This window comes from Neopsephotus bourkii, unplaced genomic scaffold (genome assembly GCF_033783945.1).
Source record: "Neopsephotus bourkii isolate Nb327-2 ecotype Australia unplaced genomic scaffold, CSIRO-AGI_Nbou_v1 NB_414, whole genome shotgun sequence".
In the NCBI taxonomy this organism is placed as follows: Eukaryota; Metazoa; Chordata; class Aves; order Psittaciformes; family Psittacidae; genus Neopsephotus; species Neopsephotus bourkii.
The window spans coordinates 14,485-41,671 of record NW_026900918.1 but is presented as its reverse complement, the minus strand read 5'-3'; the positions used below and the strand labels follow the sequence as shown (position 1 = coordinate 41,671).

The window sequence follows — 27,187 nt, the reverse complement described above, 5'->3', positions numbered from 1 at the left end:
CACAAGTACATTTGAAGGACAGTCAGTAGCCTGTCTTTGTCCTTGGCATTGCTTTCATATCTATGCGAAACAAAGTATGTTGCTTGAGTTCTTGTTCTGCTCACAATAATGTACCTTTAGAACAGTTTCAGAGCTTAGTGAGGTTTACTGGGAGGTGTCTGAGGTGCTGTTAAGCTTCGAGCCCAGACTGTCAGTGTGTGCAGTGATTTGCAGGCAGAACTGGCAAAAAGTGCTTGTTTTCACAACCTCAAATAAGAACAACTTGGAAAAAATAAAATCTGGGTCACTGCTTGTGATGAGTAAGCAGTTACCAGAGCATCCTCCCTCTGGGAAGCTCTAAAGGAGCATCATAGCAACAGAATCCCAGTGCAGTTTATTAGCCTTCCCTTGCCTACAAAGATTCTGTTGCAAGTTACTATTTTTGCAGTTTCGGACTGCCTTATCCCTAGAAGGGTTTCAGTTTCTTACCTTCTGTGCTCATCCTGCTTGGTAGGGTTTTTTCACGTGGACCACTGAGTAAAACTGGAGCTTTACAGAATAAAGAACAAGCTTAGCAGTGCCATAAAGTTACAGTAGACTGCAGCAGTCTACACAGGGCAGTCCAAAGGAAGATGAAAATTATAGCCCCAGAAGTTAGTGCAGTACAGTTTAACAGAGCAGTTCACTAATTTGTCTTTTCCTCATATTAGGTTAGTAATTTTAGAGTGAGGATGGAGGTGCAGTTGCGCATACAAAGGGAGGAGAGTGATGTGACCTGAGTGGCGATGGCAGAGTTGCAAATGAGCTCTTGAGTTCTGTTTTGCTCTGACTTTCTGCATGGCCGCCTTTCTGTTTTAGCTTTATCATCTGTAGAACAGATAGGCCAGCCAGGTGGTGTCCACTTTGATTAGTGTTTGTAAAGGGCTTTGATCACCCAAAGTCCTCTTTTAGCACTAATTGGTCCTCGAGTGTATTTGTGCATGGAAGCGAACAGGCAGTCCAACTTCTGCTGAGCAGGATAAAAAGCAGGAAGCGGAGGAGGGCTGATCCCAGGACAGGCTGTACCCGGGCTTCGGGAGGGTGTCTGGAGCCCAGCCAGCCTTCTGTGCTGTGTGCCCTGCGAGAGAATTAATAGTGAATTCTGGTTTCGGAGAAAGCCTTTAGGCGGTGTTCATATCACAAGTCCATATAGTATCAGCTCCATGCAATGTGAGGTGTAAGCCTACATGAATATACATGCATGCAGATTCAGCAGAATGAAAGGCAGGTGGTGCAGGTGAGCCTCTGCCCCCGTGTAAACACATCACACCACACAAGAGAAAGTGCCTTCTCACTGCCCCTTGCAGAGGATAGCCTAAACTGGCCTATTCAGCTCCATAAGGCTTTTTACCTTTTTGTTGTTTTTCAACAGAAACTTGCAAGCAGAGTATGACCGTTTGAAGCAACAGCATGACCACAAAGGACTGTCTCCACTGCCGTCCCCACCGGAGATGATGCCGGTTTCTCCACAAAGCCCCCGGGATGCTGAACTTATTGCAGAAGCCAAGCTGCTTCGCCAGCACAAGGGCCGCCTGGAGGCCAGGATGCAAATTCTGGAGGATCACAACAAACAGCTGGAGTCACAGCTGCACAGGCTGAGGCAGCTGTTGGAGCAGGTGAGTCCTTAAGCCTTTCTTCTGGATTTCTTTCCAGGACTAGAAAGTAGAGTCACTTTCCAAACAGTGTGTGAATCATTATCAATAACAGCAACATACCAAGAAATCGTATCTGTGGAGGCTAGTGAGAGAATAATGTTAAATTGTTCTACAGAGTGCAAGTGAAAGGGCGAAATCATGTTTCAGTGTTCTTACTTAGTCTTCTTCCTTTTTTTATCGAGAATTTAAATCCATTGTTTGCATGGATATATTTCCTTAGAAAAATTGTGTGTATTCATGGAATAAAAAATACAGAGATACAAAGATTTGTGCAAGTGTACTGAGAGATTGTTAGTCTCTTCTTTTTGTCTTCACTTTTCAGCCACAGGCAGATGCCAAGGTGAATGGTACAACACTGTCATCTCCTTCTGCCTCTTTGCAGAGGTCAGACAGCAGTCAGCCAATGCTTCTTCGTGTAGTTGGCAGCCAGACTTCAGAAACCATGGGTAAGATAACAAAGTTCAGATTGTCATAAAATATGTAGTCCCATTTTTCCAGAAAAAAAAAAAAACACCTTAAAACCAGAAAATACTCTTCTCTCTTGTTTAGTTCAGTGAGAATGAAGTAGACATTTGCAGCGGTCTTCAGTGTCATCAGTAAAAAGCTGACTGTTGTATTAAAACTGACTTTCATCTATTAAGTGTGACATGGCTGATTTAAACGCACACAGTGTTCATTATGGCTAAGAGATCAAATGTATGATTAATCATCTCCATGTTAACTGATACAGTCTTCTTTTTAATATGTCATGGCTCAATCAGTAGGATTGAGCTGTCACTCACAGGCAGTGCTCATCTAGTGTCTTCTAAATATCTCATCAGATGTTATAATGAACATCATTTGAGTTGTGGAGTAAGGTTAAGTAACAATATTCTGTAGCTAGAGGCTAGAATTATTATTTTGGTGCTTTCAGTAACTGCTTTGTAGCATTTTCCTAATTTCCTGTCTGTCGTATAATTAGTAAGTGTTTATTACCAAGTAGTAAGGATTTTCTGCTAAACCAACCATTGCATCATCTTTAAGCAAATGTGCTTAAGTTATTTGAACAAGATACTGTTTTAAGACTGATGATAATATTCAGATTCATACACAGAAATGTATTTAGTGTATATTGGAGAGAGGCTTTGGGGGAGAGTGAGAGACTTACGTGAAAGCTTTGCTGTGGTTAGTGAGTCAGTGGCAGTGAGAAATTGAATGGGAGGGGACATGCTGCTGTGTCTGAAGTGCCATCATGGTGGGAGATGCAGCTTGTTCGTGGCCTTTTTCTTTCATCCTGAGCATAGGCAGTAATGTCAGCCTGTGCCAGTATCAAACAAGATGGATTCTGTACACCCTACACCAAACAAAGAGAAAAAAGTGAAACGAATTGTACCTTTAGGAATGCTTAAGTTAAATCCTGGGGTGAGAGAACAATCACAGTAACAACAATTTCATTTGCATCTTTCTTTAACAGTATGACAAGAGAGTAAATATTTTGCTATGTATACACAGAGTAGACATCATGGGTCAGAGTAATTTGCATCAGCTTTCTGAAGAAATGTCATGAATTTTATCTCATAAAATAATCAAAATACACAAGAAAAGATAGGAAGACACTAGTTTCCAGTCGTATTATTAAAAATCCTGTAGTTTTGTATTTAATACTTTATTATGACAAAATATAATCGTGTATTTTGTTTCATTTGACTCTATAAAATTATTCTCATTTAACTTGTGAGACTAGAATTAATTAATTAACATGCATACAATCATATAAACTGCTGTAACTTTTTAAAAGCAAACATTTAGACATGACATGGGCTTCTTTGATTGAGCTAATATGCAGAAGGACAGTAAGTTGTTGAATTATTATCAGTATGATCGTGTTGAGACTTAGCAAAGCAACACTGTTGGCAGCATGGAGTAGAGCTTATAAAAAGAATTGCTAACTGAGCTAACAAACCACAACTAATTCAGTTTGTCAAGTCTCCTTTCACACTAGAAAGCTTTACTTGCTAGTCTGAGAGTTTTCTGAAGCGTGACTGAAAACATTCTTGAATTGTGAAGGAACTAGAGCAGTGTTGTAAACAATGTTGCCATGCAGCGCACATGTGCCCAATAATGAGGGAGTCATAATTCCCAAGAAAATACTCTCAGGCAATCAGGTAATGTAGTGGTAGCTTTTATATATTTTTCTTTTTAAGAGGATATCTTAGAACTTTTTCTTTGAATGTAGATCCACTGTGCTTCTCTGTCTCTCTGCTTTCTCAAGGAGAGATTTCTGTGACAGGTTTTCAACCAGCAGTGTTTCCAGCCATTTGGTAAAAGCAGCAACCCACTCAGATCCTAATTTACAAATAGAAAAGCTTATCCCCTGATAACCTGAAATACAACTGGGCATGTGGAAAAGTTCTGCTTTTCTTCTCACAGAGTCCTAATGGAAAAGTCCTGAACTTTGGCATTTCTCCCTCAGTTATGCAGCAGCAGAGGAGGCTCTCTGGGGCATGTGAAGAACAAGAGGCTGTTCCTGAACTGTAATTTGTTCAGGTACCACCAGAATATTTGAGCCCCCGTTTCTCCAAGTCTTTTGTAGAAACACAAATGGGGAAGACTCTTTTAGATAAAGAGAGGTAGTTGAGGTCTGAGGGTGTCTTTACATTTCTCGGATTGCTCAGCTGACGTCTTATTTTCTCATGTAAAAAAAAAAAAAATCTCAGAAAAATCATCCATATGAGAAAAAAATAAAAATAATGCATTTTAAATAAAGGATACAGCAGTGTTAAGGGCCAGCACAGTTCACATTGTGTTGGTGCTTACCAGAACATTGGAAAATCAGTACGTGTCCTCAGTTCTTCTTGAGCAGAACAGCAGAACCACAGCCCTCTTCTTTCAATCTTTAGGGCCAGGTGGCTTCCTGCAGGCATTCTGATAAAGGTCCTCAGCCTGGGTAGAAGTAGCAAGATCTCACTTTTGGATCCCCATCTTAACACCCAGCCAAGACTTGAAGGACATTACTTTTGCTAAGGCACCTCTATCAGTGCAACACTTGATGCAAAAGTAACTCATGGTAGGAGTTGATTTGTGTGAACCCAGCATTAGTCAAAAGCTTAAAGCAGTCTCAGCAGCTATTTTTAGATGATTTATGGAATAAAAGAAGCTGATATGAAGACCATCACTTACATTAATTCAGAGCTTCTTGGAGAAACTCTACCCCACTTTTTGTACTGGAGTGGGAAAAAATTACTCTTGGTCAGTAATAACTCTTGTGAAACTCCTGGCCCTAATGTGAGGCTGATGCTAAGCCTACATAGGAAGTGTATGCAGTCCTGAAGTGTTCCTTTATCATCTCTTTTAGTAGTCTTTCTATTAGCATTGAGCACCTCAATGTTTAAAGAATGTAAATGCTAAAAGAAAATCAGGCAATTTATCACTCAAGTTTAGGAGGACAAGACATGCTAGAATGTTATTTTCAAAATGAAGATGTACCTCACATGTTATTACAGAAGGAAAAATTGCTTTTGTGTTTTATTAGGAATAAAACTACTAAAAAAGGAGAAACTCACTCAAAGTACATCCTTTACATGTATTCTTTTTTCAGATACTTTATTTGTATTGGAGGCTAGGGTCTACACTAAAATCAAAATATGGATTTTAGTTATCTGAAACTATGACCAAAAAAAAACCCAGTAAAAATAAAATGTATTGAATTTCCTATTAAGCTGCTGCCCTATAATCAGGTTATAGAAATTATTCATTGGGAGAAATGTATTTCGCTTTATTAAACTGCTGCTAAACCATTTTACAGTACAATTGAATGTTCTCAGAGCACCAATCTGATGCAATTAAACTGTCAGAAATATTAATACTGATGCAGATGAGAATCTGGGTTTCTACTGATTTACGTAGCTTAGGCAAAGCAGCGCTAACGTGAATCCAGCACTATTAGAAAGCTGCTCAATAGCAGCACTCACAACAGTAATTTCTTTTTCCATTAATAGAATAAGAGAAGCTGAAACGAGTGTCATTTATGGAACAAGATGTTCCTAGCAGACATTTTACCCCACTTCATTTACTAGAGTGAATTCTTTCTTAAGTCCCTTTTTGCAAATTAAAAGTCAGTGCTAATTGTTTAAAACACATTGTTTAATTTCACTTAGATCCTTAAAAAGAAACACAATAGTCAACAAAATCCACCTTTAAAATTTTGACTGCATACTAAGCATAAAATCTGTTCAAGTGAACAGCCTTAGCTTCATGAAGGACATATGCAGCAGCAAGCTGTTAGCAAATGGTTTTATAGAGGCTCTTATACAGTGGTGTGGATTTGCTTTCCAGGTGAGGATGAGTTGCTCAGCCCTCCCCAGGAAACAAGCACAGGTTTGGAGGAAGTGATGGAGCAGCTGAATAACTCCTTCCCCAGCTCCAGAGGTGAGTGCTGCTGCCTGTGGCAGATGAGAGGGAAGAAGATAAAAGTGCTTTCTGTTCCTTGATCTTTTCAGGGGGTTGTGTTTTGGTTTTAGGTTTCTTTGCTGTTCTTTGTTTTTTGTTTTAACAATAGCTGTAGAGAAACGGTTTAGAGTGAGAAGCAGCCTGCTTCTCCTTTACCTTAAGCTACCTCCACAAGTAGCCCTTGCTAGATATGTGAATGAAACAGTGTCTGAGATTCATTTTTCCTGAAAATTTTCTCCTCTTCCTTTTAGCCATGTTCATTTTCTCACAGCTTTTCTCCTTTTCAGTTAGTCTCCTCGATGATTTATTTTTAATACATGTCTTAGCACATTTTTTTCTGTTTTTACCTTTCTCCAAGAAGAATGGTGTTTGAAGTAATATTAAAGTTCTGAGTCAGAGACGTGACCTTGTAGACCTTGTAGCACTCTAGATTCGTAGTTCAGAGTGGTGGAGTTAAAACAAGCGGGCTGCTTGTTTGTGCAGTGTAGGCTGCAGTTGTCCTACAGATAAAGCATTTCTTTCAGTGTTTCCATTTTGCTTATTCCTGTTTGCCAAAGATAAGCATTTGTATTACAGGGTTTTATTTGTTCAACCTTTTTTCATTTAAGAAGGTCTTTTCTGAGCCCAGAGGAAATACTCTGCTCAAGAAAAATGGTTTAGATTCTCAGCAGGAGGTGGTAACTTTGGGATACTACCTGTTGCTGTGAAAGAAGGCTCAGAGATAAATATCTTGGCAGAAGAAAATCCCAGTGTCTATGATACCTGTTAGGTGGATTTCAGTAGGGGCAGAGACTTTACCACAGTCACACATCACTCAGTGGTACTCCTTTAGTAGATAAGTGTGTTAACCATTATGCTAGACTTTCAGTGAAGTGTTCTTCATCCTTTGATCTCAAAGCAAGCTCAGCTCTCACGAGGCACCATCTGTAAGTGAGAAAGAAGAAGGCAGTATAAACTGCATAAGATCCCATGCTAAAGATCAAAAGATAGGATCATTTAGAAAGACGTTATTGAAGGAAATCTGATACAGTATATTCTTAACTACATTCATCTCCACCTCAGCATTACATTAAAGAGTCATATTTGCCTAGATATTTATCAGAGACAAGAGATGTAAAATCTTTCAAACATTAGTATATAGGTAAAAACTGACTTATTTTTGAAGTTGCTGTGTACACAAGGTTGCAACAGACAGTGCTTTCTTATCAGTGACCATCATTTATGTAAATATGTTGTATTAAGGTGATCTTGCATAATCGCATGTGTCTAGATGTAGATACATATGTTAAAATATTCACTAAATGTGGTATCTAATTCATAATCATGATGACACTGACAGTTTCTTTTTTTAAAATGAGCTTAGTTTTAAGTAAAATAGGAGCAATTTATGAAATAACAATTAATGAGGTATTTGAAATACTACCTACATCAGTTAATATTTTAATTCCATAAATTGAGCTATAATTTCACATTTTCATTCTGGTGATCAAAAAATACAGTCATTTGAATACAGAGAAAGAATGTATTCCCTTATTTTGTTTCTCCATTCAGTAACCATGTTAAAAGAGTAGTGTGTGGTTATAAGCATCCCTGAAAGAGATTGCAGCCTCTATATTGTCATGCCTGACTAGCAGCCATAGAGGACAAAAATGGTCTTCAGCTGCATGGAGGGCTGTGAGTCAGGAGGCACTGTGTTTGACATGTGTTGTCTTCTATCCACGTCAGCCAAGCCTTGAGAGAAACTTCTGATGCAGCAGCCAGGAGCAAGCACAGACCACCAGGCAGTCAAGCTTCCCACAGGACTTTTCTTCTGGGCCTGACTAAGGCATGTTGTGCTGAGCCAGAATCTGTGTCTTCCTTTCCCACTGACTACACAAAAAGATTAGTCCAGCTGGTAGAAAGAATATTCACTTTTGCGTAAATTGTACCTCGTTTTGACTAAAGAGATTAGGACCTTGATGAGGTTTCTTTCTTTTTCACATATCTTTTGATGCATTTGCATGAATTCCAGGTTTGTACAGTTGCTTTTGGTTGAGCAACAGGCATGTTCAGGCCTTCTGTGAGAAATAGTTTGTCGTACAACCACAGCAAATGGATTTCCATTCACTGGCTGATACAGAAGGCTACTGACATCAGTTTTGCTGAGATCTCATGCAAACTTCAGTTACTGGAATTTTTTTCTACTCCAGTGTAAAGGTTAAATTATATTCGACTGACACCCACATAAACAAAGATTACATCCACTGCCACAGCCTCATGTAGACCATCATTGTGAGATGGAGGATGCTGTGGTCAGTCACATTCCACTGGTGTCAGGGATACGACTTATGTATTACAAGACTGCAGGAAGGAGAAGAGGAAACAGGGTTGACTAGTCTCAACAAACCACTGAATCAGAGGCTTTTGCTGCTGAAAGGTGCAAATTGGTATCTCAGGTTTCCAATCTATAATAAAAGATCAAAGTGTAATTGCTAAAGAAAAAGCAGTTTGGCAAAGCAGCCAAAGAGGGTATAGTGTAAGGACTTGGACATGGTGCTAGTAATGTTTTATTTCTCTGCATTACAGGTTGCATTGAATCTGAAGCTATTTGTAGGTATTCAGAAAACAGAACAATAAGCCCAAACAAGTGATGGCAACAGATCTGTAAAGAATACATTTTCTTACATTAATTCTTACTAAGAAGAATTAAAAAATTGTCAGATGCAAGAAAACTCAGTTATCTCAGTCTGGCATTAAGAAGTGTGTTGTTGATACAGGAGCCTATGAAATATTATTTAAAAGGTGAATAAGAACTACTTGGATAAGGTGGCACCACATGTCATGTATACTAGCTTTAGAAATTAAAACTAGAAGGAAGGTGGATTAAATGCCAAAGATTGACTAATACTAGAAGTAGATTTGTTTATTTCTATGCTAATATTGTAGAAAAAAATCTGCTATGATATTCATAGACGATACAGTTCCAGAAGAGCTGCAGAGGACAGAGGGCACTCATCAAAACCTGCCTAGACTGAAACTGAGAATAACGAAATCCAGGAAGGGAAGAACATCCATACAAATAACCTGAAATTTACACATGGAATCAATTGAGGAAATCTAGGGATATATTAAAAGGCCTGGGAAGTTACTGGCAGAACATTAAATGTAGGTTTTCTTTGTGGCCTGTAAATATAAGCATGTCAAATTTCAAGTTAAATGTCCATCTCCAGCATGTCACAGCATAGGGAGTGATAGGTCTTTTGAATCAGGGACAATTCTGGGTATTCTATGGCTCTTAGGTTAATGACAATTTGGAGGAGTGCAGAATGGTATGACAAGAGCAAACTAGATGCTGAAGGTTTTGTTTCCTGAGAAAAGTTTAGAGCTGAATAAGCAGTGAAGACAGAAAAGGACTGAATTTTGGTGCTTGGATGCTTAGATGCATAGTTGAACATCACAGGGCACAAATTTAAAACAAAATTGTTTAAATACCAGCAATAGTATTGGAAGAGTAAGATTTGCTCAGCTTGGGAAATAATTTTCTAAAGCAAGTAGTAGCTCTTATTTTGGACTTCTGAAACAAAGCAGTAAAGTGTAGTAGTAATAAATTGCCACTTACCTGGAGATAGATTTGGTTTGATTATATTTTCCAAGCTTTTCCTACATAGAGTTGTTTTTAAAAGGGCATCAAGGCTTCACAGCATCATTTTGAATGCATTTTAGAGAAGCATATATTAAGCAAATCATGTTATAGACCTTCACAACCAGATCTCTGATGCAATAACTTGTGTGACTATATACCTTTCATAGGGTTCCTTAGCTTAACCTTTCAACAGTTCTTGGCATAAGGAGCATAGGATGTCTGTGTTTCTTACACAGCTGACTGCTGGTGCTGAAAGCTGTTTCATTTCTGGAAAGGGAAATTCTGCTGAATACCTGATGATTGCTGTCCTTAAGGAATTTTTCTTTCCTTTTAATCTACAAGGCTTCCCAAGGCTTCCCATTCAGTCCTCTTTTACTTTGCTGCTCCCAGCAAATTCACAACTGCTGCAGCTGCTTCAAACAGCTGCTGTGCTAACTCAAAACAGATGTCAAAGCCAGAGGTCTGACATTTAGTGGAAATCTACCATTAAATACCACCTCAGTGGTTTATTTGACCCTGCTTGATAATGGGCCACAGAGGAAAACATTTTCACACTGTATTTGTGCCCAGGCTTCTAAATCTCCAGGGAATTGGTTCACAGTTAGAAAGTAAGATTGGCAGGACGGTATTTTTAAAGCCAAATCCATCTCTTCTGCAGCACTGAGAACAAACAAGTTGCACTGCTTCAGGTGGATCTCATGGCAGACCACGCTGTGCTTTGCAGTTACTATTTTGTGGCAAATGCTTTCTATGAATGGAGCTCAGAATTTAGGGACAGAAGTTCCTGAGCTGACTAAAGTTGATGAGAAAACTTCCTAGGCCTTCAGTGCAGGCCCTTGATGGTGGATACTAAAGAAGTGGGAGCTAAGAAGTGGTTAGGAATGTGACCACAATGGCTCAAAAGAGTTGAGAGACCATGACATAACATGAAAACACTTGGAGAGGGATCAGTACTCACCATTATTATTTAGCATAGTATTGCTTGATACAGTTGTTGTCTTGTGCTATGAAATTACAGCCCAGAGAAGTTTGGCTGCCCTATTCCTTGAAGTGCTCAAGGCCAGGTTGTATGGGTCTTTGAGAAACCTGTTCTGATGGACGCTGTCCCTTCTCCTGGCAGACGGGTTGGAACTAGGTGATCTTTAAGGTCCCTTCCAACCCAAACCATTCTGTGATCTATGAATCTGCATAGATTAAATTTCTATTAACGCCTCCGATTTCAGGTTTGATTTGATCACTCCCTGTGTACCTTTGCCTCTAATACAATGTCATGTAGATTTCCAAAACAGGAAAGAAAGACAACTATTTTGTAAGGGCAGGAAATCTTGATTTGAGCAGTAATAATAGATAATTGGGCACCTGTGGATTGTGTATCAGTATTTTGATGCCTTATAGAATACAAATTTTCAGAACCATGGCAATACAGGCAGTCTTCTTCCTCTGCAATTTATGTGAAACCATACTTCTTGCCGTAAAATGTAGAGACACACATTCATTCATATGCAAAAAAGAAAATAAAGTAAAATCCATTAAAACCTTTTTAATCTCCCTCTAAAAGAAATCAGCTTACTGTAGTAGTGCTACTCTTTGTTGCAGTTAACAAATTCTAGGGCTGATTACTCACCACAGACTTTTCTCACCAGCTGTTTTGTGTGGTGCAGAGCTATCCCAGTTACCTTTAAATACATTCATTTTCAAACAGAATCCAGTCTGTCTCTTAGATATTTAAATTAGACACAGTGTAGCTGCAATCTCAGGTGCTTGTGGAGACAGGTAGGCATTTTTTAAGACCTCCAAAAGGATCCAGTATTTTGCGTGTAGGCACTTCCTTCTCTCCTCGACCCAAAATTAACTGTCCTCTGCTGCATCTCATTCATGCCCCAGGACCCTTGAACACCTCACTGTATCATGCTGCAGTTTCTGGAGGTCTTAGCTAGACCACCTACTCACCTAAACCCTGAGGCTGTACCTCGGAAGAAGACCAAAATGTGCAATGGATTTTACATCTTCAAGGATTTTCTGTTACATGATTTGTATTTGTGAGAGCTTCTTATCTTCCCTCCTGGAAGGCGTTTGTAGGGAATTCATGGCTCCCGATAAATTACCAGAGGAGGTCACAGGCTGCTTAAGTGCTCATATAAATCCAAGAGGGTTAGGCAGGCCTGCAAGGTGAAGTTCTTAGAACTGAAGTGACACCTCTCTGGGCCATCAAGCTCACCCTGGTACCTCTGTGCACAACTAGCACGTGTGGTATAGACAACCTGAATTGAGGATCCCCTTAGCAGAATAAACCCCCCCCTGCAAAGCATGACTGTAAACCTATTATGCCCCATCCCTGGCAGTGTTCAAGTCCAGGTTGGTTGGGGCTGTGAGCAACCTGGTCTAGCAGAAGGTGTCCCTGCCCATGGCAGGGGGTTAGAAGTAAGTGATCTTTAAGGTCCCTTCCAACCCTAACCATTCTGTGATTCTGTGATCATTTCTAATAGCAAGCATACTACTTTGGAGAGCAAGAGGGGAAGGAAGGGAATAAAACTTCCTCCTTCAATAAATCATAAGCTTTGTTGTCCCTTCAGAGGCTGTACCAGCTGTTTCCATTGCCTAGAGTTTGCAGCTGAGCAGTGGCTGTGACCTGTGGTGGTCAGTGATGCCATTCACTTCCTCTGCCCTGTCCTCCTTTCCTTTACCACTCCTGCTCAGCTTTGCTGTGATGCTGACCCTTGTTCTGCTCCTGTAAAATACCTGCAAAACTATTTATTGTCTTCCTTCCCTTCTCCTGCAGGCTGCCATACCTAGAAAAAGACTCAACAACAATTAGGTTACTGGCCATGTGTTCTCCTGTTTGTGTCTGTATCTCTCCACATTGTCCCATACTTCATTTACAGTTACAGCTCTGGGTCAAAGAGCATCCTCTTTCTTCATCAGTAACTTTTTTGCTAAAGACTGCAAGCTGAGCAGTGTTGGTGCTGGCAGTAATATGCCAGTGGCAGTGGGATGCTGCTTCTGGAGACAGTGAGCGTTTTAGCACCAGCTGTGGATGTGGAGGGAAAGAAAGAGGTGTCTCTACTGTTGACTGACACCTGGCTTTCTTTTGTTAAAAACAAATATGCTATGGTGTTTGGGAAGAATCAGTATGATTCAAGTTTGGCTTCTGTGAAGGCTTCTTAAGAACATCTTCTCAGCTCAGCCCCATTAAGGTCTCCTCCATTTTAGCAGTGCAACTTGAAAGTGATGAGATACTTTCCCTTTTTTTTCCTCTTAATTTTTTTTTTCTCCCTTTTTCCTTCTGTTCTCCAGTTTTACAGTGCTTGCAGATCAGCTTATTGGAAACATCTTACGGAATGTATTTATCTTTAATGTGAGCACGTTATGTTCCCACTGTGCAGCTTTAGGTGGAAAATGTGTGTATGCGTATGTGTAGATGTACACTTGTATGTATGTATGTAGGCCATAATAAAACTTCAAGTGTGTGGATGAATTAATTTGACATTGGAGAAACATCATTTTGCCACTGATCAGTAGAAGTACTCAAGTTGAGGAAATCTGGATGCTCAGAAAGTGAATTTAGATCTTCTCTGCTATCCTTATCCTCAACTGAAAGGCCTGTAAGTTGGTTTTAGTAGTTTTCTCAAGTGTTTTTGCTGCACTAAAACCAAGTCACAGATTACAGAATTGTGCTTGAATAAATAACGTCAGAATCATTACTGGATTTCAGTACAATTTCAGTCTTCGTGTAAAGCAGAAATGAAGTTATTTTATATTAAATTCCTAAGTGAGAATGGAAATGTCTCTTACAGTGTAAATTATATATTCACATGTGGTTTTTTCCCTTTCTTTTCTGATATTTCTTGCACTTCCTCTCTCTGTTCCTAAAGGAAGAAATGCCCCTGGAAAGCCAGTGAGAGAGGTTAGTGAGATGCAAGCTCACTGCCATGGCTTCTGTTTGTCACAGCTTGCTTTCTGTGTCCAGCATGAGTGTGACGGCAGCACGGGTTTGCTTGGGTTTGGTGAAGGGTAGGGGTGGTTTTCTTTTGCTTTGGGTTTGGTATTTGCCGAGTGCTTTCCCCATGTGTGCTCTAACAGTAGCATACCTCTCAACTTTCAATGGAGACAGTGGCAGCTGACTGATCTGCATTTTTCTACGTCCTCCCAGAGGTGGAAACTCAGGAATGAGGAGGAGAAAACAGTACATTAAAATTAAACCTCTGTATGATAAATGTGGTAAGCAGCTATGGTGCAGTCATTGACTTGTGTTCTCTTGCTCTTGTATGTAAGCAGAACAGGGAGACCCATGTCTCTGTTGTCCTGCTTACATACTCACAGTTGTATGTACATACATGTGCCAATATACCAACCATCATCTGCAGTTACTAAACAGTTTTTTTCTTTAGAACAGTGAGAGTTGAGAGGTATAAGAGATTCAGGTGTTTTAATTTCCTGGTATACTATTGCAGAATGAAGAATGCTACTAACATTCACCAGCTCCACAGTGTTGTATTCGGCAATGCAAATGGGCGATGGTTTTCACTGTGCGCTTTGGACACGGTTGGTTTGCTGCAAAATAGATTCTAGAATTTATACTTCACTGCTTGTTAATGGAGAAAAACGTTTTGCGCTGTGTTGTCATAGCACCTTTGAAAGTATTTCCAGAGAGCCTTGATTTTTCCTCTGTGAAGCTGCTCTTCACTCGCCAACCAGATACGAGGTTTGAAAGCTGAATTCCTTGTGAAAATTATTATTAAAGGTGAAATACTCAGGGGCTGCCTGAGTGCAATTGCAAGTAGCTGGGAAATGACCTTTCCTGCACAGATGATGTTCAGTGCGGATTAGGCAGAAATTGAAAGGTAACCTGGTTTGCAAACTTCTGCTGGTGCAGAGAGTGGGGTTCATGGAAGCACACTGCCCTGGGGTTTTTAGCAGTGCTGCTGTGAACCCCCAGTCACTGACAGGCTGCCCTGGGTAAGCCAGGATTTGTTCCAGTGTGGTGCCTTGAAATACAATGGTTCTCTGCATTGGCTGTAGGAACTGGCACAGGTCCAGACACTTCTAGGTGTAAGATCGTTGGTGTGGTTAAGTCTGTCCTCAAATGGCAGGTCCTCTCTCATATGGATCAAAAATAGGGTGCTTGGGATGTCATTTACAGAATGCACCAGCCCAGAAATTTAACGGAAATTATTTAATTTTCAGCCCTACGTGTTCTTGGCTCATATAGCCTGAGAATTGTTCTCCAGCTCAGCAAAGCAGGTTGTTGATTTCTAGTACCCTCATTCAGATTTATGCATATTATTCAGAAAAAGCTTCTGCTGCTGAAGGCATACTTGATACAATTAATAAAAAATAATAAATAAGCAGATAGCAAAATGTGCATGCCTTGCCTGATCAGATTCCAACAGTTTAATCCTAAAAAAGTTGACTTCAGTGAATCACTTGCCACTCTCCACCTGTACTTGTTATCACTGGTGGTTCCAGAAAGGGCTTGGTAACTTGCAGAGCTGAATATAAAACGCCGTTCTCCATCTGATTATGAAGTGTATGAGATAAGGTATAGAACAGTTTTTGCTTTATGTATGACTCCATTTGCACAAAAGCAGATCATGCTGTTTTAAACCCACCCTGCCAGGTTTTGATCCCATTACTCACACTAGGTATTGTTTTCATGTGTAATCCCATGGATTTTGTAGCATTATTCAATATGAATAAGAGAATCAAAATCCAAGCTACCAGCAGGAAGGATTTTGCTCTTGACAGGGAAAGGTTAGAAATCTGCTACAAAAAAAAAGTCACTGCATTGTGTTTGGGTTTATTAATTTACTTTCTGTCCATTCTTTCAAGTCTGAATGGTTTACATTTATTTCTCTGACAAGCTGTAGTAGAAGATTGTTGTTCAGTTACTGCGCCCTCACCCAAGGGCCTTAATTCCAGTAGAGCCTCTAAAGCAAATTCAGCAGATGTGAAACACATCGCTCTGCTCTCCATGTGACTAGAAGTGATGTAGTTAGTGTCTGCAGAAGTAAGTGTCTTCTGCTTTCAAAGCAAATGTACTTGTGTTAATAGTCCCTCCATTTTATAAGGCTGTTAATACTGTCCATGTCCACTTTGAGCTTTATTGCTGTATTTCAGTGTGTGCTAGTTTTTTTATTATACAGTAGCTTCTCTTAACCTTTCAGTGCCTTAAACATGGAGAAAACTTTTTCAGCTTTAATGTTTTTTAAAAAAACCAAAATAGAACAGAATTTATGCCTTCTTTGGTGGCATTAGTTTAACAATATGAATAATAAAGAGTGCACAGCTATGATTTATATTTTTCCAAGTGATTTTAGGACAGTATTTTTCTCATTTGCTTGTTAATCAAAAATGTCAGTGTCCTGTGTTTCTGTCTTAGAGAGGGCAAGTAAGCAGTATTCAACAGAATAAATAGAGCTATATAAAACCAGTGAGTACGTCTGAGCCCTTATTTAGGGAAACAGGCACTATAGAAAAGGGTGCATTCATTGCACATACAGTACCAGTACATCATGGCATATGTTCACCAGCTGAGTGTCTGGAGCACTGTTGCACTGCCCTCTCTTCTGGCATGTCCTCCATCCCACAGTTGTCCCGAAGACTACTGTCAACAAGCTGTTGCACTTTACAGTCCAGCTATTAACATAAGCTGCAGATGTTTATCATCATGCTCTGAGCTGTAAAGTCGGATAGCTCAGGAGGAGATACACAATTGTTCAGGTTTTCTGCAGAGAAAATTAAGACCTGTGCTAGAGAGGTAGCATGGATGGTGTGGGGTAGAGGGAGTTGTGTCTCCTTAATCACCCCAGCATGCCTCTGTGCAGATTCTGTGGAGAGAGATTGGATTTGAACCATGGTTATTGCAAAAATACGGCAGCAATTAACAGAGAAAAGAAAAAAAGACTAACAGACTTTCCCGTAATTTTTATGGATTAAAAGAATACCTGGTGATCCCTGGATGCAGAAGGTGTTCTTGGCCTGTGTTTTAGTTACCTGAACAATTTAGCAGTTTGTACCTACTGTGGCATACTTCTGAGAGACTTTTTTTCTACATTTTTGATTGCAGTTATTCTTTCTGCACCTAGCCTCTTTCTGTAAAACCAGCTTGCCTTTGTTACCCTTACAGCTCTGTTATCTGACAATACAAAACACTATTAACAAATACTGTTTTTTTCTAAAGATGGGAAAAGTTCTAGCAGTTTGCTCTAACCCCGCAGAAGGGCTATCACTCTTCCTGAGCTGGGAATGAGTGCTGGTAGAGCCTCAGAAGAGCCTTGAAGTCCCATCATTGTTTCTAGAAACAGCAGATTGCCACAAACCTGAATAAGAGACCATGGCAGCAGTGTCTCTCAGAGCTAGCTAGCCAGTTACAATACTGACTGTTCTGTCTCGTATCTCTGGGTTGCTGAAGAGGAAACAGAATAATATTTAAAGCCTAGAGATTTCTTAAAAGTGGTTTGTAGAGACAGGATGCTGCAGTCACTGCAGTTATATCAGTGTTATTGGTAAAGCCATGATGGCACATGCTGCAGATGTACCTGAGCCATGTCAGTTTCAGGTAAGTAGATCAAACCAGTGACAGTTACAATTCTGTTTACATAAGCATCTCCCATCAAAAATAGGGTCTTGTTTTCATGTAGCTTCTTCAAATTTTCACTTTCCATGGCGTAATTTGCTGGATTGATCTCAGCCTGCATGTCAATAAGAAAGATTATCCCTTACATCTAAAATAAATGTGGTAGCATGCATTTACGTTCACATAAACTGTGTTTTGTCCAAAATTTGGCAGTCAGTGTTACTTGATGTGCTGATGAGCAAATTAGAAGTTTTTGCTTATGACTAATAGGATGTCTATACCTTAGTGATTTATGGATGAAATTGAAGTTTGATGTATCTGTTTCACTGTGCATTAGTACAATTAGCAAACCGTCACCAGATGGGAACCAAGTATTTCTTTGTATCGGTATCTGGCAGTTATTACCGTGCACAGTGCAGGTCCCTATCGCGGCTGCTTGTCGAGTAGTATTTGAATGTAAAAGGTGATAGTAGTTCTCCAGAAAACTACTCTGGATATTCCTCAGGTTATTTTTTTTCAATTCCATATATGCTGATGAATAGTAACCGATGTTACTCCAAGGTCCTCTGTTCTGCGGAAATATCAGCAGTGCATGACTACCATAATTTATGAATATTTGGAAGGGGATTGTGAGTTTGATTTGCTCCACAAGGAAGGTTCACTCCTGTTGTTAGTGAAAAAAGTTGTGTCAGGACAACACTCTCTTTGTAGGTAGGCACTAGTAACAGTCAGGCTTCGATGCATTACAGGTAGGGAGTGCATGAAAGGTGTGTCTGCATACTTCACTCATGTCCTTTATTTATTTGGTTGCTCCTTCCAGAAGGACTGTGGTTAGGGGCTGTCATCCAGGCTAATGCAAAACATTCCTGGGAAGCAGAGTTGCAGGCAGATGGCATTGTAAACCTGATTTTCTTTTCCGAACATATATTTTCAGGGAGTAAATCAACCCCCTCAGGCCATAGCAACATGTAGTTTTATTGTGTCGTACTTTCCCTGCTGCATACTTTCAATTGCTGACAATGTGCGGCTTGGAAACTTCTTGAGTTAGAGGTCACGTGCGCTTCTTTGCATCTAAAATAACTCTTTCTTCAGTGATTATTTTCTAATTTGTTTTTTAAGTCATTTATGTGTTTGGCCTCAACATCAGCTTGTGGTGATGAGTTCAGTACTACAATTGTACGCTGAGTATATATATATGTGGAGTGTAACTTCTTTCTGCTTGTTTAAAGACCTTCTGTCTGCTCATTCCTGCTTGTCCTTGCAAGAAATCTTGAACACTTGGTCCTTGGTTTGGATGCTCATCTTGTAGAGTGCCTAAATCTGTCGTGTATTTTTTCAGTAGGGAGACTCCAGATTCGGTTCAGCTGTATAGACCATGATGTCTCTGTGTTTGAGATACCAGAGGGTATTTGAGGCACAGAGGGCTGCAAATCTTGACACAGGACTTGCAGGAGACCCACACTCTTCTGAACAGCAGCTGGAGACCAGGCAGCATTTGCCAAGGGCCTAAAATGGCAACTTTTGACAGTTTAATCTCTCTGCCTTCAAGTCTGCTTAGTTTCTCATTGTGATAAAGACGTTTCTTACTGCTGATCAGCACTGCTACCTTTCCATTTTCAGCAGATACGAGTGTGAGAAGTTGTTACAGGTTTCAGCTCCAGAATTGTGGTCTGTGGTTGTTTATTACGTAGGAGGACAGTGGGGTGTGGTGATAGGACCTTACTCTTTACAGGTGAGGAGAAATGTGCAAGTGAACCACTGTATAGTACATACTTGATAACTGGCATCTTTGTGCTGAACTGCTGTTTGAGAAACAAAGAATATTTTTAAAATGATTGAAGGAGCTGCAGCCGTCAACATTTTAATATCTGTGCAGGTATCCTGCTGGGACCTCTTGGGTTTAATGATTTAGTTAATTACTGCTGATCTGTTTGTTTCTGTTTCTCTCCTTGATAGACTTTGAATGGTCAAACACTTGTTTTTCTGTGATGTTGATGGATTTAATCCTTCCTTTTGGTGAACATTCGTAACAATGAAGCTCCATCACTATAGGGCGGAGTTTCTTGGAACACAGACACACTGGCTTATCGTCACCATAGTTTACCATAGCCATTCAAGCCAGTATTGCTAAGTGTTCTGCAAAACCAGCAACTTTTGCTAAGGACAAAATATTGGACTCATCCAGTGTATTCCTGGGAATAGCAGCAAGTGGTACTTGGAAAGTGACAGATCTGTGCTCAGCCTCCCTAGTAAAACATTCATTCCTGCCAACATACTGCTGTGTTGTCTTCCTTTAATGTCCTCTTCAACTTTCTTTTTCAGGCCACAATGTAGGAAGCCTTTTTCACATGGCAGACGACTTGGGAAGAGCGATGGAAACCTTAGTGACAGTGATGACCGACAACAAGGTGTTAGAATAGCAAGATGTGTTTTACAACTTCAGGCATCCCGCATGGTTTTTATAATATTCATACTACAAAGAGGATTAGACTGTAAGAGTTTACAAGAAAACAAATCTATATTTTTGTGAAGGGTAGTGGTACTATACTGTAGATTTCAGTAGTTTCCTAAGTCTGTTACTGTTTTGTTAACAATGGCAAGTTTTACACGTCTATGCAATTGTACAAAGAAATTATAAGAAAACAACATGTAAAATCTTGATAGCTAAATAACTTGCCATTTCTTTATATGGAACGCATTTTGGGTTGTTTAAAAAAATTTATAACAGTTATAATGAAAGATTGTAAACTAAAGTGTGCTTTATAAAATTGTTTATAGAAACCCCCTATAAAAAAACACACAAAAAAAATTACTGAGGCAGTACATTTGTTTAGTTTCATTTCAGCTCTGTAACTACATCAGAGATTCATGTCCTGTGTTCTTTTCCTTGCCTAGCAAAAAATAAAAAGGAAAAACAGTATTTCCTGCAGCAACACCAAAATGGCCAACTTACATTTACTTACATTTCTCATTGGTTTTGTCTGACTAGGGCTGGCTTAAAAAAAAAAAGAAAAAGAAGCTCCTGAACTTCCAGTGAAGGTAGTTATGTCGCCTCTTGTCAGTAAAATTGAGGATTACATGAATTACACAGCTAGTTTGCAATAATTAAATGAAAGAGCACATTACATGACAGAAAATGCAAAAAAAAAAAAAAAAAAAAAAAACACCTAGGGAAAAAAAACAACAGAAAACAACAACAGAAAAAAAACCAAACAACCCAGAAGGAGAGAATTTAATGACCATCTTATGTGCCAGCGTTTTCTTTGCTGACTGAATTCCTGAATGCTGTCAGTAAAGGAAAGTAGAAATTGCCTTACCAGATTAAACCTTTGGACCCTGGTGTTTGGCACCCCACTGGCTGCTACTGCTTCAGCAGGAGCTGGGCACAGGTCTTCCCTCACAGGTGGCATCACCTTTGCTGCAGAGGAGAGAAGAAAAGGAGATAGATGTTCCTCCTGACCCCCTGTGGGATCAGCTCCTGACTCAAAGCACAAGTAGGTTATTCACAGAGCATCATTGCTTGTCCAGCTCCTGGTGCTGTTAATGAGCATGAAGCTCCTCAGTCCTCTGGAAAATAAAATGAGAGCTTTCCATGTGTGTCTCAGCCTGCTACAGCAGTGAGTCCCAAGGAGCTGTAATGCTGCAAGCGTCCTTCAGAAAGGCTGTAGAAGAGTTTCTGCTGTTCTTGCGCGCACATGGTGATCAGGTAAAAGCAGCCACACTGCTCCATGAGATACTTATCACCAACACAAATGCCCTGGTCCTTTCTCCTTCCACATTTCTCTCTACAAGTAACCCCGCGCAACTAACAGCAATGTGAGAAAGAGAGGAACTGATAGCAAGCAGATTAGCCAGCTTGACTGCAGCTCATGAGAGGTAGGTTCGGATATGAGGTGCTGTCAGCAAAAGCTTTACCACTTCATTCTCTTAACCAGCTTTTAATTTTATCTTAGAATATGTAGAAACACATCATCTGACTCTATATTGCAAGAGTAAAAAAATCTGTTACCTCTTCTTGTATGAAGTGTAATTAAACTTGGGAAAGATTTTATTTAGAATGCTAGTTAACATTGAACATGGCTAGTCATGCTATTTCTACCTCACTTTGGTTTTGTGGTGTTCCTGACAATTACGTACAGATAATGTTACATCATCACCATATGTCCATTGTGTGACCAGGTCTCATCATTTAAATAATACCAACAATGATAACCATTTACAAACTATAAGTACAAACCCCCCCCAAACCTCTGCTTTCCTAATAAAGAGCTTTTTTAACACTGTATTACAATAGAAACCCTCAGTATTTCTCATGGTCCTTTTTTATCAGAAGGTTTAAATTGAAATGTGAGAAAGAGATGGGTTTCTTCTTTTTTTTTTCCCACCCTTATACGTTAAACCTTCTCTTCAAGAGAAAATGGAGGGAAAATGGATTGCACGGTTGTTTTCATCAGGGTTTTGTTTTGTTTGTTTTACTTTCTAGATCTTAGTTTTGGAGTGAGTCTGTCAAAAATATTTAAGAAGTTGAAAGCTTTATTGCTGCTTTTTTAAGCATAACGGGAATTATTTCGTATTCCTTATAATGACAGAGTATTAAACTGTAAAACATAATCAGTGTAGTTGAATACATAAATACCGTATGGCATGTTATTTCATTGTTACTCAGTACTGGTTTATTACTTGGATATCATAATATATTGTGTTTTAACACCAACACTGTAACATTTACTAATTATTTTTATAAACTTCTGTTTTACTGCATTTTTTCACAACATACCAAATTTCACCAAATATATGCCTTACTATTGTATTATATACTGCTTTACTGTGTATATCAATAAAGCACGCAATTATGGTATACAAGGTGCAATGTTTTTTACTGAGGTTCAGCAGACAACCAAGCATCTTCTCGCTGGCAGTCTTTGCTTTAGTGTGCACCCTGCACCCCATACTGCCAGTGTCTCAGTCCCTTGGCCACCTTCCTATCAGGCAGAGTGCCAATGCTAGCACTCGGGTTTGGCTGGAAAACCAACTCTCCCTGCTGTGGAGTTTTCTTCCCTGGTTAAGTTGTGAACATCCCATTTTTATGGTCTTCAAGCTTTTTAGGAACTTACCAGCCCCACACTTTCTGCCTTCTCACAGAAGGCAGCCTCAGATCAGATTCATCTTTGCTGATCAGTCCAGCACTTGATGGTTTCCTTGCCACTAGGTGTAATGCTAAAAAACACCCGTGCTCTGGGCCTTTGGGAAGTGTTTCTATCAGAGATGCTAATTGCACATGTCCTGTCTCATATCTAAGAAATCCCAGACTCCACTCAGTTGTGTCATGATGCTATCTTTGAGCTAGCTTTTGGTTGTACAAATAATATAATGAAAAATAATAAGGCAGCAAAACCAGCATATGTTTGTCTATGATTTTGGTAATACAGTGAGGGAGGAGGTGGGAATTTCCTCATTTCATTCACCTGAGGAAATACCTACACATCCCACATCTATTCTCCTTGTTACTCTGGATTCACTCCCACATAAATGAATCACTGTGTGCCTTGATATATTGAGGTCTCCCTTGAAGATTGCACAATCCACAAAGCATAGCAGCCAGCAGTGACAAGAAGACTCTTATTTAATTCAGTTAAGCAAGAGGGGAGGATAGCTTTCTCCCTGTTGCTAATGCTGTGGAGGGGTTGCACAAGAAAGAGAACTTGGGTCTGAAGCATGGCCATGAGTCAGAAGGATGTGGCTTGTGGATGGTCTTATTAAATACTTACATGAACTAGAATGTCACAAAAGGCAGAGGAGTGGTTGCATGCTGCCTCCTCCCTTCAATGCACTGGAAGGGGCAGGGAACACAAAACCACACACACATGACCTGACTAACCTCTATGAAGCAACAGGCAAATCCAAATCCTGGTCCTGCAGATAGTACATTACAGGCTGTCTGTCACCTCTCACAAGCTTCACACCAATCAGTGCTAGATGGGTTGGCACAATGTGGGGAGACCCACACATAGGGGAATCTTAAACTCCCTAAAAGGAGCCTACAGGAAATCTGGAGAAGGACATTTTACAAGGGCATGTAATTACAGGACAAGCGGGGATGGCTTTCAGGTGAGAGGGCAGATTTAGATTAGGTATTAGGAAAAAATTCTTTATGTGAGGGTGGTGAGGCCAGTGTTTAAGACCAGGTTGGATGAAGCTTTGAGCAACCTGGTCTAGGGGAAGGTATCCCTGCTCATGGCAGGGGGTTTGGAACTACATGATCTTTAAGGTCCCTTCCAACCCAAATCATTCTGTGATTCTCTGAAATGCATGTGAACAGCTGCTACCCTGAGTACTGCAGATCTTACAGGCAGTGAGTGCACACTGCCAGCTCATGTTCAGTTTCTCATTGACCAACACCCCCAAGTCCTTCTCTGCAGGGCTGCTCTGAATCTCTTCTCTGCCCAGCCTGTAGCTGTGTCTGGGATTGACCCAACCCAGGTGTAGGACCTTGCACTTGGCTTGGTTGAACTTCATGAGGTTGGCACTGGTCACCTCTCAAGCGTGTCAGGGTCCCTCTGGATGGCATTCCTTCCTTCCAGCGTATCAACCGAACCACACAGCTTGGTGTCATTGGCAAACTTGCTAAGGGCGCACTTAATCCCACTGTCCATGTCAGCGACGAAGATGTTGAACAAGACCGGTCCCAACACCAATCCCTGAGGGACACCACTTGTTACTGGTCTCCAATTGGACATTGAGTCGTTGACCACAACTCTTTGCGTGCAGCCATCCAGCCAGTTCTTTATCCACCAAGTGGTCCATCCATCAAATTGATGTCTCTCCAGTTTAGAGACAAGGACAGTGCAGGACATTGTCAAACCTTGTCCACATGCAGGATAGCATCGAATGCTTTGCACAAGTCCAGGTAGATAACATAAACTGCTTTGCCCGTGTATCAGTTCTGTAGCTCCATCACAAAAGGCCATCAAATTAGACAGGTATGATTTGCCCTTTGTGAAGCCATGTTGGCTGTCACCAGCCACCTCATTGTTTTTCATGTGCTTTAGCATTCCTTGATCCACCAACTCCCTCAGGACACATGGCTGGATTTCATCAGGTCCCATGGACTTGGGCACATTCAGGTTCTTAAGATGATCTCAAACCAGATCCCCTCCTACAGTGAGCCCAAGGTCTTCATTCTCACAGTCCTTGCATCGGCCTTCTAAGACTTGCATGATGTGGTGAGAGCATTTGCCAGTGAAGACAGATGCAAAGAAGTCATTGAGAACCTCAGCCTTCTCCAAATCCAGGGTAGCCACTTCTCCCGATAGCTTCCAGAGAGGGCCCACGTTGTCCCTAGTCTGCCTTTTGTTTGCTACATACTTATAGAAGCCCTTCCTGTTGCCTTTCACATCCTTTGTTAAATTTAACTCTAACAGGACCTCAATTTTTCTGGTCTGTCCCTAGCTTCCTAGACAACATCCCTGTATTCTTTCCAGGCCACCTATCCTTGCTTCCACCTTTTATAAGCCTCCTTTGTTCCTCTGAGATTCCTCAGCAGCTCCTTATGTACCCAAGGAGGTCTTCTGGCCCTCCTGTTGCATTTCCTTCTAGGCAGGACGCAACACTCCTGAACTTGTAGCAGGTGCTCCTTGAATAGCAACCAGAAGTCTTGGGCTCCCCTGCCCTCTAGGGCTATATCCCATGGAACCTCTAAGCAAGCTCCTGAAGAGGCCAAAGTCTGCTCTCTTGAAGTCCAGGGCAGTGAGCTTGCTGCACGCTCTTCTCACTGTCCTCAGGATCTCAAACTCAATCCTACAGCCAAGGCTGCCCTTGAGCATCACATTCCCAAACGGTGCCTCCCTGATGTTGAGCATGAGGTCAAGCATGGCACCTCTCCTTGTTGGCTTCTCTGTTACTTGCAAGAGGAAGTTCTCTTCCCCACACGCAAGGAACCTCCTGGATTGCTTGTGCGAGGCTGTACTGTCCCTCCAATGGATGTTAGGATGAAGTCCCCCATGAGGACAAGAGCCTGCGAGCCTGAGGCTGTTCCTGTCTGTAGACTGCTTCATTCACAGAGTTGCCCTGATCAGGTAGCCTGTAACAGATCCCTGCAGTAATATGCCCCATCACTGTTCTCCCTTTGACCCTGACCCACAAGTTGTTGGCTCATCACCTGTCCCCAGACAGAGTTCCATACTCTTCAGCCTACCACTGACATAAATAGCTACTCTCCCTCCCCATCTGCCTGATCTGTCCTTCCTAGAGTCCAGCTCCCTCTCAGCTTTCCTGACATCTTTCAGCTACTGACAGCACCCCACAGCTCAGCCCCTGCTGCAGGATGACCTCCACCAGGGCGTACCCAGTGCAGCCCTGCCCGTCAGCACCCTCTCCTCACCAGACCAGTTCAGACAAAGGTGACTGATTGGCATAAAATGGCTCACATGGAATGATTCAGTGAAATTGCAGCTATAAAAGAGTGTCACTGAAGAACCTGTATGTGCACCCACCACCAACTGCTGACGACCATCAACAGGTCCACGGGATGCTGCAGGATCTAGAGTGGTGACTATTTCTAACCTCTTTTCTTCTCTTTCCTTCTCTCTCTCTCTCTCTCTCTTCATATGGTAGATAATTTCCCTCAGGATTGCAACTAATAAAACGATACAGGCTTAGGTTACTGTTACTGTGCCTCCACTGTGCTTTGTCCAAACTTGGGGATCTCAAATCTGTTTCTTTATCAGTCAGGATTCTTAGGAAGGGGTGTACTCTATCCGCAGGTGGGTAGAGCACACCAATAAAACTTGGGGCTGACTGCAGTGTTAACTGGGGTTGCTGTCAAGGGCCAGGGGCTGGACAACGATTGAAGCCTCGTGCTAGCAAAAACCAAGTGGAACCTGACAGCATCCTCCTGTGTCCCACAGCCAGAGTGCCCAGCACTGCCACCAGGACAGAGCTGGCAGCCTGAAGGCACCTGAGAGGAATTCCTTGAAGCACTGGTAGAATTACTTGGAGGGGCAGAGGGAGGAAGACTGCCTGAAGATGCTGGAGGTTCTCTGCTTCAGTTCCAGCCCCTGGAGGGGCCACACTCACAGCTCATCAGATGGATGGATATTCTGCTTCAGTCATCAGAGAGATCACCATCCTTATCTTCTAGGGAAAAAGTGGTAGTAGCCATAAGAAATAGGATCCACAGATGGCTCGGTGCTCTCCCCCAGTGCTTTATAGCTCCCACTGCCAGGCACAGGAAAGATTCTTGCCCCCCAGTAGCATTTTGCTGTTCTTGGAAGCCCCTGAGATAGCTCCAGGTGGAGGCAGAAAAGGTAGTGCCAGTGTTCCCTTAGAACCATAACCACCCTGTGGACCGGGAGCAGGTCTTGCTCATGTGCTCAGGGAGTAGTGGATCACCAGCACTGGAGTCAGGAAGGAATTTTCCCCCAGGGCAGATTGGCACTGGTCCCCGGGGGTTTTTTGCCTTCCTCTGAGCACTGAGCATGGCCACTTGTCAGGGCTGCTCGGTCCATTCTGGCTGCATTATCGCCTGGTCTTCATGCTCCACAAAGGTACGCCCTCACGTCCTGCAGCCGGGGGGGGGGAAGGAAGGCTTCCCCCCCCCCCCCCCCTCCCCCAGGCTGCACTAGCAAGCGTCCCTGGGTTTTTTTGCCTTCCTCTACAGCAGAGCACAGTCCCTTCATGGGCCTCCTATGGGTTACTGTGGCCCAAAGGCAGCTGCTCACACTCCACACAGCTGGCCCTTGTGCTCTGCATCGGGGGAGGGAGGCAGCCTTCTGGACTCCCAGGGTGGCCCCAGCGTGGCCCCAGGACTTGCTGCTGTCCTCTGTAGCACTGAGCACCACCCCTTGGCAGGTCTTCCCCAACCCATTCTGGCTGGGTTCTAGCATTGCT

General features: G+C 41.5%; 1 protein-coding gene across 15 annotated transcripts in view; it reads left to right on the top strand.

Annotated features, from left to right (window-relative positions):
- DMD (dystrophin) overlaps nt 1–20,465 on the top strand; it is a 745,980-nt gene extending 725,515 nt beyond the window's left edge. For 10 of the 15 annotated variants that reach the window (XM_061349397.1, XM_061349396.1, XM_061349395.1 and 7 more), the window contains 4 exons: nt 1,391–1,634; nt 1,996–2,119; nt 5,988–6,080; nt 19,622–20,465. In XM_061349397.1, coding sequence (XP_061205381.1) covers nt 1,391–1,634; nt 1,996–2,119; nt 5,988–6,080; nt 19,622–19,719 — 559 coding nt within the window. In that variant the 3' untranslated portion in view covers nt 19,720–20,465. Of the gene's footprint in view, nt 1–1,390; nt 1,635–1,995; nt 2,120–5,987; nt 6,081–13,595; nt 13,628–19,621 lie in introns of all 15 variants that reach the window. The other 5 variants (XM_061349391.1, XM_061349401.1, XM_061349406.1 and 2 more) reach the window with 2 other exon arrangements.
- Nucleotides 20,466–27,187: the final 6,722 nt, after the last annotated feature.